Here is a 12,310-nt window from a genome sequence, read left to right as displayed (position 1 = left end):
GGTGGAGTACTGACCATGTAGCTGGTGGTGTGAAGGTGGAGTAAGGGTGGAGTACTGACCATGTAGTGGGTGGTGTGAAGGTGGAGTAAGGGTGGAGTACTGACCATGTAGCAGGTGGTGTGAAGGTGGAGTAAGGAAAGAGTACTGACCATGTAGCAGGTGGTGTGAAGGTGTAGTAAGGAAAGAGTACTGACCATGTAGCAGGTGGTGTGAAGGTGTAGTAAGGAAAGAGTACTGACATGTAGCAGGTGGTGTGAAGGTGGAGTAAGGAAAGAGTACTGACATGTAGCAGGTGGTGTGAAGGTGGAGTAAGGGTGGAGTACTGACCATGTAGCAGGTGGTGTGAAGGTGGAGTAAGGAAAGAGTACTGACGTGTAGCTGGTGGTGTGCAGGTGGAGCAAGGAAGGAGTACTGACAGTGTGAAGGTGGAGTAAGGGTGGAGTACTGACCATGTAGTGGGTGGTGTGAAGGTGGAGTAAAGGTAAAGTACTGACCATGTAGCAGGTGGTGTGAAGGTGGAGTAAGGGTGGAGTACTGACCATGTAGTGAGTGGTGTGAAGGTGGAGTAAAGAAGGAGTACTGACCGTGTAGAGGGTGGAGTAAGGGTGGAGTACTGACCGTGTAGCGGGTGGTGTCCGGCGCTCAGAGGGATGCTGCGCTCGGGTGTGTATCCTGCTCCGTGCAGCTGAGTGTGTGTGTTGTGTGTGGGATAAAACTTCGGCTTGATCACAAACTTCTGGCTTTTTCCCTGTTGCCTGTTTATGGAGACAGGATGCTGTACGCTGTGGGGGAAAACACACACACACACAAACACACACACACACACACAAACACACACACACAAACACAGACACACACGCACACACACACACACACACACACAAACACAGAAACTCACAGGTGTGAACACATAGGAGTGTGTGGTAATTGAAATGAATTCTCACACACACACACACACACACACTTGACATCATGTTAACATCATTCCTAAGAAAATGATATCACACACACACACACACACACACACACACACACGTTTTCCTTTATTATGAATAAGTGTGATCTGTGGGCCTTTCGGTTTGTACGGTTGGAAGTGAAGTGTACACTAAAGAGTGACTAATCTATGATCTGGAACATAGCTGAAAGTCTGACGAGAAACACACACACACACACACACACACACGGTCAGAGTGGCTGTGTGGTGTGTTTAGCATTCACTAATGTCTTCAGTCCCACCTTCATGTGTGATGTGTGAGTATTTATCATCCACTAAGATCTGAAACAGCTGCGGAAAAGAAATAAACGTTCTGATGTATTAAAGACACATTTAAACCTAGCCAAGTGAGAAAAGAAAGAAAGAAAGAAAGAAAATGTTTCTCAAAATGATTATATATGAAATGCAGTAGTGAGCTAAATTCTCACACACGGGCGGCCATTTTGAATTCAGTTTTCATTCACAGGACTTTTGTAAATGATGTGACTCTGAGACGAGGAATGAGGGATGAAGCGAGTGAACAGGTGAGAGTCTTTAACCAGGTCGACTTTAATCCTAGACGGTGAGACGGTGTGTGTGTCTGGAGTTACGGCGAGACGTGTTTGAGGCGAGGCCGAGCGTCAGCGTTGCCGATGGTGCGTCTCAATCCGCTCGCTAGTTCAGTATTCAGGGCGGTGATCAGGGCGGCGGCCATTTTAAGTTCTGTCTCAATCGCAAAATCCTTTCAGTGCACTGGAACGTTCGCTCCCTAAAAAATCCCACAATGCACCTCAAAAACCAGGGAGCATCGACGCTCGCTATGTTCCCTTACAGGAAATGATGTCATATTTTCTGAAAAAATGGCGGACGAACTCTCAGCCAACTTCATCTACAAACGTAAGTAGCTTTTAAGTGTTTAATGTTTTTAAAAATCCACTAGCGAGCCTGCGATCCTGCTTGAAGCACCGTGACAGAAACAAATTTATACGAAGTATAACATCAGAAAGATATCGGTCCTGCCTGTTGGTGATAAACACCAGCAGTGACGTTTTACAACGCAAGTACGTCGCCATGGCGCCGGAAATGGAGTCGTCAGCTTCACGATGTGTAGTGATCAGGGTCCTAGTGCCCGAACTCCTGTACACGATCTACTGATTCACCACCGGGGGAGCTAGCGAGCTGATTGAAACGCATCGTGACTCTTACTGATGGAGACGGAGTATAAAGACGGAATTCTCCATCACTCAGACGGAGCGACGTTCCGGCCACATCGGTAAAAACCTCAAAACTCACGCAAACTCCGCCCACATGAATATGCACCACCCACACACCAAGGAACCATGCTTACTGCTAACAAGCTGCTCCTGTAGCAAGACACGCCCCCATGGGTGGGGCATCTACCCTCTAGAGAAGATTTCATTGGATGAACACAAGATGAGTACAGGATGTCATCATCGTTTTCCAGGAAGTGAGGAACGATAAAAATAAAATCTCCCAAATTATTATTTTTCTAGATATAGACACTCATAACAAAACGCTCTGAAACACTGAAAGTCAGAGAACGTGGCCACTGGAACCTGATATGAATCTGGGTCTGTGTATGTAAACACCCCTCAGCTGGTGTGTGTGTGTGTGTGTGTGTGTGTGTGTGTGTGTGTCCTCTCAGCTGTGTGTATAACGGCGCTCAGCTTGGCTCAGGAATGAAAGCACTCTGTAGGAATGGAGGAAAGAGAGAATGTGTGTGTGTGTGTGTGTGTGCGTGTGTGCGTGTGTTTAAATGTCAAGTGTTCGGGCGTGTGTTAGCGCTTTTACCGTCGCCTCAGGAAGCCAAAATCATAACACAGCTCAGTGTTTGGAAAAGGAATCTTTCATAACTCTTTTAGTAGCTACTTGAAACCCGAGAACAGAAACGAAAACATACTTAATTGCACACACTGAGTCATATACGTACTATTTATTTATTTCTTATTTTACTTATAAAATAATAAATAAATGTCTAGTACCTAATAAAAGGAAACGGAGTAGCCACGTTTACGCAGACTGAGCGATATAGAAGATTCCTCTAATAAATATTTAAATATTAAATATAAAATAATAATTTAATAAACATCTCACTCGTCAAAATTGTTTCTATCTGCGGAGGATCTGTTAAATAATCCACAAATAAACAGAATGTTTGTGTAGATTTGCTTTGCATTTGTTGTTTGTAACATGGTCAAACTTATGGGCACTTATACTATATGGCCAAAAGTTTGTGCACCCCTGATCATCACACCCATATGTGCGTGTTGAACGTCTCATTCCAGATTTATTCCCCGTGTGTTTGCTGTTATAATGAGCTCCACTCTTCTGGGAAGCTTTCCACTAGATGTTGGAGCGTGGCTGTGGGGATTTGTGTTCATTCAGCTACAAGAGCATTAGTGAGGTCAGGCGCTGATGTTGGGATGTCGAGGAGGTCTGGGGTTCAGTCGGTGTTCCAGTTCATCCCAAAGGTGTTCAGTGGGGTTGAGGTCAGGGCTCTGTGCAGGACACTCGAGTTCTTCCACTCCAACCTTCACACACCATGTCTTCATGGAGCTCGCTTTGTGCACAGGGGCATTGTCATGCTGGAACAGGTTTGAGTCTCTTAGTTCCAGTGAAGGGAAACTGTAAAGCTACAGCACACAGAGACGTTCTATACAATTGTGTGCTTCCTGCTTTGTGGAAACACTTTGGAGAAGAAACACATATGGGTGTGATGGTCAGGGGGGCACATACTTTTGACCATATAGTACAGACGATAAGTAACATAGAAGTAAAAGTATGTGTGCAACATACAAACATAACAGGCATAAAAGAATATGTGTAGCGTGTATCCTTAGAACGCAGAATATAACGCAGGTGTAAAGTAAGGTAGATGTAAATGTGTGGATGTGTGTACCATAGACAGGTGTTTATGAGTCGACACACCTGTCTCAGTGGGGTCTAGCCATGACCTTTGACCTCCATGTAGACAGATAGTGTAACACACACCATGAATATAATCCTGCGTCTCCCAGACACAAAAACAAGCCAGTCTATTTAAGATAACACTTTGGATGCCGGAGTCTATTTACGTCTGTATGTGTGTGTGTGTGTGTGTGTGTGTGTGTGTGTGTGTGTGTGTGTGTGGTACATGGAAATAAGTGTGTCAGTTGAAGGAGAAATGAGTTTCCTCAGATGTGTTCCTCAGTCCTGTTCCAGCAGGACTGCTTTTATTTCATTATTTCATTAAACTGCATTTCTCCAGCCTCCTGATTCGGTTACTCTTCATGAACATCGCTCCAAAAACGGTGTGTTTTGATTGGCTGAGAGCGGCAGAGACATTAAATCTAGAGCAAGAAAGAAAAGAATCTCAAACGCCATCAGACAGAATTCTTTAAACGCACCCGGTGGGAAAACGTCTGTAAAAACAACCTGTTCCGGTGGGAAATGTTTTTAGTACGTTGTGTGTGTGTGTGTGTGGTTTTAAACTTTTGTGGAAGTGAGATGGACATTATGAGACTTTACAGTTGGAAAAACATGGACGTAAAAAAAAAAAAAAAAAAAAAATCCCAGTTTTATTTTCCAGGGCTTGACGTCAGATAAGGGTGAGAAAACAGACATCACAGACATCACAGACATCCAGCGCTCTGAAGTCGGGGTGATAGAATAAAATAAAATCTCCAGCGGTACTGAAATTATACGCACTGTCATCCCAATCCCAGGTCAGTTTTAAGTCTAGACATCTGACAAATAAATAAAACTCCAGTGTGCTGCTCAGTGCCATGTTCTGGTTACGGGATCACTCGCTAAGCTAAAAAGGTGTAGCTAATATAAAACAACAACATACCGAGCTCTAGCTAGCTAGCTACATTAGTGCATTAATCTAGACTAATGGAAATGAGTAAGTTTATGATTATCCTCTTCTAATAACGTTTCTAATCGTGTTTGTGATATTGATAAAATCTCAGCATGTCACTGGTGAATGTTTCAGATCACATCGTAGGTAAAAGATATCGCTCGAGTCTAGTTAGCATCTTTATTTTCTCTCATGAGGTGACTGTGTATTAAGCACAAACCTTCACAAAACTCCAGATTCTGAAAAGATCGTCTGTCGTTTCACTCACGCTAATTAACGCTAATTAACGCTAATCCACGTACGTCTCGCGGGAGAAGGTGGGATTCACAACGACCCTTAGGGTGTGTTAAGTTTAAACACACACAACAAAGGAACATGTTTGTGAAAGTCAATAAGAAGTAAGAAGAAGGAGATTTAGGTTTATGTAACAGTTATGGAAGGAGTCTCCAGTGTCAGTGCTTTGCAAGAGTCAGAGGAAAAGCTGTAATTTTAAGTTTTCCGACATCTTCAGGACAGAGAGAGAAAAGAGAGGCTGGTGAGGGAAAGACTGTTTATAGCTGCTATAACATGAGTGACAACAGGAACTAACTTGCACAACATTAAATGTAACTATAAATGAATAAAAAGTATGATCTGTAGTTTTTTAATAAATTAAAAGATACCCCTTTCTATATCTGCTCCAGTGGAATGTAAGTACCTGGGGATAGATGGTTTTCCATCCCTACAAGAAACTGTCTCAAAAAACTTCAATATTATCTAAATAGCTAAAGTATCCGCTGATTTAGAAAACTGGTCTCGTCTTCCTACTTCCTTTCACGCTCGTATATCGGTGACTAAAATGAATGTTCTTCCACGTGTTAATTTTTTTTCATCTATGATTCCTCTCTCGCCACCTGCTGGTTACTGGAACAAACTGGAGGTATGTCTTTCTCGGTATATATGGGATGGGAAACGTCCTCGTACTAAGTTGATTACTTTACAACGATGTCTTTCTTTCTCCAATTTTAGACTCAAGCTTTTACCCTCCTGCCTTTATCAGTCTGGTTTGATCCTGATGCTTCTGTGCTTCTGTGTCTTGGAGAGCAATCGAGGAATCTATTGATTATCCGTATGAACTGAAGCCTCTTGTTTTTGCGGGGGTTCCGCTCAGGCAGTGTGAATCTCGGTTTGGTCCCATTGCATCTTCTTTCCACATGGAGGGATGATGAAAGGCGTTCACAACAAAATACAATCTGGCATAGGCATCTGTCAGGCAATATTCCATTTCATTGTCCGCAATGGACTCGGAATAAAGTAAACACTTTGGGAGATATCTATGATGATGATGAGGGTTTAAAGTCTGTCCAGAACATCAAAACTCAATGTAATCTTCCAGGTACCTCTTTTTTTATGTATTTGCGTATTAGATCGGCTCTTCGGGCATGTGGGGTGACCTGGCACTCTCAATTATCTATTCACTCTTTACGCAAATTAATCCTTCCTTCTGAGAATTCTCCTTCATCTGTTTCAGTTATTTATCAGTTTCTGCTCGAGCATTTATACAAACCCTTATTGATTAGAACTGTCAGGGCAAATGATCTTAATGAGGATGCGGATGTTTTATTTTCAGATCAGGTGTGGAGGATGTTTAAATTGTCTTCAAAAAATCCTAATCAATTTTTGGGAGTGTCCCTCTCTCTTACCTTTTTGGACTCAACTTTCACAGGACTTATCATATTTGTTGGGTATTGATAAATGTTTGACTCCACACCACTTTTTTTTGAATGACTTCTGCTCTTTATAGTGTCTCTTATGGAATCTGCTGCTTTCTTTACTGATATACAAACATTTTTCTGTAAAAAAAAAATTCATTTTGTGCTGAAAAACTAATGTTTGGAATGTAAAATGTTTTTGTCCTGAATCAATAATGTAGAAGTCAGAAAATAAACATCTATAACAAAGTTTGTACTAAAAAAAAAAAAAAAGGGTGCCAAGACTTTTACACAGTACTGCATATATATGTATATATGTATACATATCCTTGAAGAGGTGTATAATAACACCAGTGTCTGCGCTCCCGCAGTGTTTTTTATCTTTAGCTGGGATAAACGAGATAAACGAGCGGCTAGATAAAGAGGGTGAATAATTATAGGGGCGAGACGAGGATCTGAGTGACACTTCAAAGTGAAAACAAAGTACAGTGGGGACGTGAACTCCAGTTTGGATGGATGAAGAATGCAGGTGTGTAAGGAGAGAACATGAGACAGAACACACACACACACACACACACACACACATACATACACACACATACACACACATACAAAATGAGACTGTCACTCATGCCATTCTTTAAACCAAGATCAGGAGGATAACACACAGCACATGATCTTTAAAACCATGGAACCCAAAATTCAATAAAGAATAAAACACTCCGGGACGTGCTGTAATAGGAAAATAATCAACGATGATGTGGTGTGAAGAGGCTCAGTGTGATTATTTTACTATACCAAAGTGTTTCACTCCTCTCATACCACTGCAATTTAACAATTACAATTTTTATTTATTATTTTTTTATCCGTTTATAGTAAGATTTATTGTTTACTGAAAAAAAATGGGTTAGTTCCTGTTGTCGCTTATGTTATAGCAGCTATAAACACTCGTTCCCTCACCAGCCTCTCTTTATTCTCTCTCTTCAAGTTAATAAGGCAAAAATAAATGCAGCTTGTTCCGCACGTTACTGAGAAACCGCAAAGAAAGAAGCGTAAACTCCTCTGTCCTGAAGACGTCGGAAAACTTAAAGTTACAGCTTTACCTCTGACTGTTACAAAGCGCTGACACTGGAGACTCCTTCCATACATGTTACATAAACATCTCCTTACCCTGGAGAAAACTTCACCGTATCAATGTTTTTTTTTAAATCAGTTTATGTGGAGCGTCCGCTATACGAGTTCCTGTGAATGAGCTGTTGCTATAGAAACGATAACGTATCAGAACGAGCGCATTAATATAAACCTGCGCTACTGTCAGAGCTGCTGTTATGTAGGAAATAGAGTTTGTTATTGTTGTTTTTTTTAACTGTCTTCTCAGGTTCAAAGGTCAGGGGTTAAAGGTTAACTACACCACTCACTGATAAAGGATTAACGCTTCATTACATCACCTTCTACTCTCCCACAGGTCCACTTTCCCTGTCCTGAGGTCAAAGGTCAACAGGCTGCGTGTCCTGCACCACTTCATGCACGTCAGTGAGGACGGAGGAGAATCGCTCGCCGTAACCGGCTCTCAGTTTGCTTTAATCAGCTTTAATGGCGTCATATTTACGTTTCGGGTTTATTAATATATTGCAATTTAATTTATTACTGAAATTTATTATTAAAAAAACTTCTTTAAATTCTGAATTAAAATCTTTATGTTTTCTGATCTTGTTCATTTTGTGATCTTGTTTGATTTTCAGACACTTTTCACATCTTCTTAACCAGCATCATACGCTTAAATGAAAACATATTATTTAATTTAATATAAAGAAAATAAAGTAATTAATTAAAATAAATAAATAAATAAATAAATAAAGTACTTTTTACAGAAAAAGGGGATGCATTGGGAGAAACTTTACTGCACAAATATAAACATATTTTTCACTTCATTAATCATTTATTAACTAGTTTTTATTATTTTTATCATTTACTCTTTTAATTACTTGTATAATATTTTAATTATTATTGTACTTTTAATCAATTTTTTTACACATTTTATTATATATTCATTATATGTTGTTATTATTTTCTACTTTCTCTCACTGCTATTATTTATTTATTGCATTTATATGATTTGCATTAAATTTTACAGTTTTCTCATTTTTTTTAGTTCACAGTATAAAATGGATGAAAGGTGCAACAACAACAACAACAACAACAATAATAATAATAATAATAATAATTGCATTTTTCTTAGAAACAAACTTAAAAATAATATTTAATGCTTCCAAACTTTTAACTGATAATGTACTGTATATAATGCTTAAAGCTGCAGTGTGGAACTTTTTTTTTTATAGTATTTTTCTAGTATTTTTAACTTATTAGAGAGACCAATACTTTGGACTTTGGACTCTGGAACATTAACAGTCACCAATCCGAGTTGACGAGTTGGACTTATTATTATTAACCATTATTAAGTATAAAATTAGTATTAATAAGCTATTAACAGATCAATCAAACAGTAAACAAGTTGCAATAAGACATTTCTACCACAGAGTTCAGCAAAATCCCAAAAGACGCATATTGCCGCTTTAACGCTACAAAATATTCTTTTTCAGCGTCTGAGTGTGATTCAGAGCTGCTGTAAGACTGGAACGACAAAAAAAAGCGAAATCAGCTTTCGAGGACGCAGATCTGGTAACAATTAGCTTTGAGAAAACCGCCCGGTCCTCCGAGAGCACGCACATCATTAACATCCGTTTTAAAAAAAAATCGCTCATCAATAATCACCAGGCTGAGAAATGTTCCTGGAAAGTCTGAGGCACTGAGTCACGGCGAGAGCTTCGGGATTACATTCAGGTGAAAAGTGAAATCTAGACGCACTCGCTTCACCCCGATGAGTCATCACGGCGTGACGGAGATCTGAAACTCCATTTCTAATTAAAAAAAAGAAAGCGCTCTGAAGCAGTGATGAAATTCAGGACACTCGTGCACTACAAAGGGACACTCGAGACAAACAGCGGCCCTGAAAGCACAGGTCACTAAAAATAAACGACTAAAAAAATATCTGATGTTGCGAAATCGGCTGCCAGGATTTATGACTGAACGTCTCACGGTTTTAATAAAAATCCGTTTTAATTTCATCATTTAGCAAACACTGATACTGACGCCATCATTCTTCATTACATCACTAACTAATTACATCATTAACTAACTACATCGTTAACTAATTACATCATTAACTAATTACATCATTATCTAACTACATCATTAAATCATTAAATCATTACATCATTAGGTCCAAAACAGCCTGAGCACTGAAAAAACACTGCCTAGGAATACAGGGTTTATGTGAGAAAGGGAATTTCCTCACAGAACTTCTGCTCTGCAATTTCCTTTGTTTTCTTTTAGACAAGTAGGTTTATAAATAAAAACAAAAAAATAAAGAGAGTAAAGACAAACATAGAGAGATTCAGTACTAACCTAGCGAGTGAAAACTAGCTACAAAGTGAAAGCTAACTAAAAAGTGACAGCTAGAGAGTGAAAGCTAACAGAAAGAGTGAAAGAGACGCAGGCAGTAAACTGATCCTGATTTTTGGACTCGACTGTAACGTTACTGTGAACTTTGTGTCTGATTTAATTAAAGATTTCAGGAGAAAAATGAACCAAAATATGGACTGAGAGTTTCTGTGATGCTGAACACACACACAGACACACACACACTCACACAGATGATGAAATGATAGAAAACATGCGCTCTCACACAGCGTTACACTCAGCCTCTAAAATAATCATCATTTACACGTCCTGCTGAGAGATCAGACTTCCCAACAAATACAACTCACACTGCTCCTTTCTTTCCTCCTTTCTCTCTACTTTTTAAAACTCATTCCTCATTTCTCTTCTTTCTTTTGTTTTGTTGTTTTCATGTCTCTTTCTTGCTCTCACTCATCAATTTCTTTCTTTCTTTCTTTCTTTCTTTCTTTCTTTCTTTCTTTCCTTCCTCCATTTCTTCTTTCTTCCTTTCTTTTGTTTCTGTTCTGTTATTTCTTTCTTTTGTTCTTTCTTTCTTTCTTTAATTTTTTTCTTTACTTTTTTAAAACTCATGTCTCCTTTCTCCTTTGTTTTCTTGTCTTTCTTGCTCTCGCTTTTCTTTCATTTCTTTCTTTCAGGACAGGTCGAACAGGCAGATAGCGCGTGATGATTCTCAGCTGTGCTGTATTAGTCCGAGTTTATTTATGTGTGTCTTTTTGTGCTTCCAGAGGCTCCGTAGACAGCCAGAGAGTGAGAGAGATATCGGAGCAGCACAGAGCCGTGGGTGTGCATGTGCACAGTAAAATAAAATCGCTGAAAAGCAAAAGTGAAAAATTGAGTTGTCTTTGAGTTGTCACAAGCCTGCTTCCACATTTCCCTCCGAACCAAAAAGGGAAGTGTGACACTGATGCCAAACACCATGGAGTCCTCGGCACTCAGGGAGATCACCGAGACCCTCGCCAGCATCCACCAGGTGCAACACCAGGCCATCCTCAAGCTGCATACCGAGCAGGAGCGGCATTTCCAGACACTTCTCCAAGTTCAGGCAGAGGCTACGGAGCCTGGTCCAATTGGCAGGTACCCCAGTAGCAGCCCTGGTGGCCACCGCAGCCAATGCCCCACGTCACGCTCTTGAAAATGGGACCACAGGATGACCTGGAGGAGTTCGTCGAGGTCTTTGAGTGTACTGTGGAAGCATTGGGCTGGCCAGAGTAACAGTAGGCGGTCCACCTGCTGCCGCTACTGTCGGGGGGCACCCAGCTCGCAGCCCAACAACTTCCGGTCATGAACCTGCTGAAGTACCCAGACCTAAAGCCGCAGCGCCGAACAGCACCGTCAGCACTTCCGCTCAGTGACGCTCAGCAAGCTCAACCGCCCGTTTGCAATCGCCCACCAGCTCTGTGACACCTGCTGAAGATGGCTGCTGGCTGCTGGTCCACCTAGTGGTGCTGGAGCAGTGCGTCACTCGACTACCACAGGGGGCAGCAGAGTGGGTCCAGTGCCACTGTCCGGCGTCGCGAGATGAGGCAATCTAGCTGGCAGAGGACCATTTGGTGGCATATCCAAGGGCAGACGAGTCCCTTCTTCTCCCTCCTCTCTCTCTTTCTCCTTTTCCCCCCTTTTCTCTCCATCTTCCCCGGCCCTGGGGTTTCCCTACCCCTCCCTCCTCTCCCTCTCCTTCACCCCTGATGTCTCCCATAACTCCCTCTCTCCCCACACAGGTAGAACCTTCCTCGCCCACCAGGACCGAGGCAAAGCCTGGGCAGGATTGCTGGCGCGGCAGGAAAGCCGAGCATTTCCATGATCAGTGCTCCCTCAGGGAAGTGGAAATACTAATCCGAATCCTGATGTGCCATAAGACTCCCCCAAATGAGCAGGAATGTACCGCATGTCAGTGAGTATACAAGGGAGTACACATCAGGCCTTGGTGGGCTCAAGGTGTAACCAGACCACCGTCTATCAAAGCCTGATTCAATGTGGGACATTGGGGAATATCCAAATATCCACTGGTGCCCGTCAATATTAAATTCTGGGGGCCATCGACATCAACTCCATGCCAGGGGTACACAGACAGATGGGCTGGTCGAACAGTTTAATCAAACACTGAAAAACTTTGTTCACAATGATGTGCGGAATTGAGATAAGTGGCACAAGTCCCTGTTATTTGCAGTACGAGAGGTCCGACAAGCCTCCACAGGGTTTTCCCATTCAAATTATTATACGGATGCAAGCCTTGTGGCGTCTTAGACATCATTAGAGAAAATTGGGAGG

At 41.4% G+C, this 12,310-nt stretch overlaps 1 protein-coding gene across 3 annotated transcripts in view; it reads right to left on the bottom strand.

Annotated features, from left to right (window-relative positions):
• ltbp1 (latent transforming growth factor beta binding protein 1) overlaps window positions 1–12,310 on the bottom strand; it is a 97,521-nt gene that overhangs the window by 60,979 nt on the left and 24,232 nt on the right. For all 3 annotated transcript variants that reach the window (XM_053237408.1, XM_053237407.1, XM_053237409.1), the window contains one exon: window positions 619–782. In XM_053237408.1, coding sequence (XP_053093383.1) covers window positions 619–782 — 164 coding nt within the window. The remainder of the gene's footprint in view (window positions 1–618; window positions 783–12,310) is intronic.

The sequence above is a fragment of the Pangasianodon hypophthalmus genome, chromosome 10 (genome assembly GCF_027358585.1).
Source record: "Pangasianodon hypophthalmus isolate fPanHyp1 chromosome 10, fPanHyp1.pri, whole genome shotgun sequence".
Classification (NCBI taxonomy): Eukaryota; Metazoa; Chordata; class Actinopteri; order Siluriformes; family Pangasiidae; genus Pangasianodon; species Pangasianodon hypophthalmus.
This window is presented reverse-complemented; position numbering and strand designations above follow the sequence as displayed.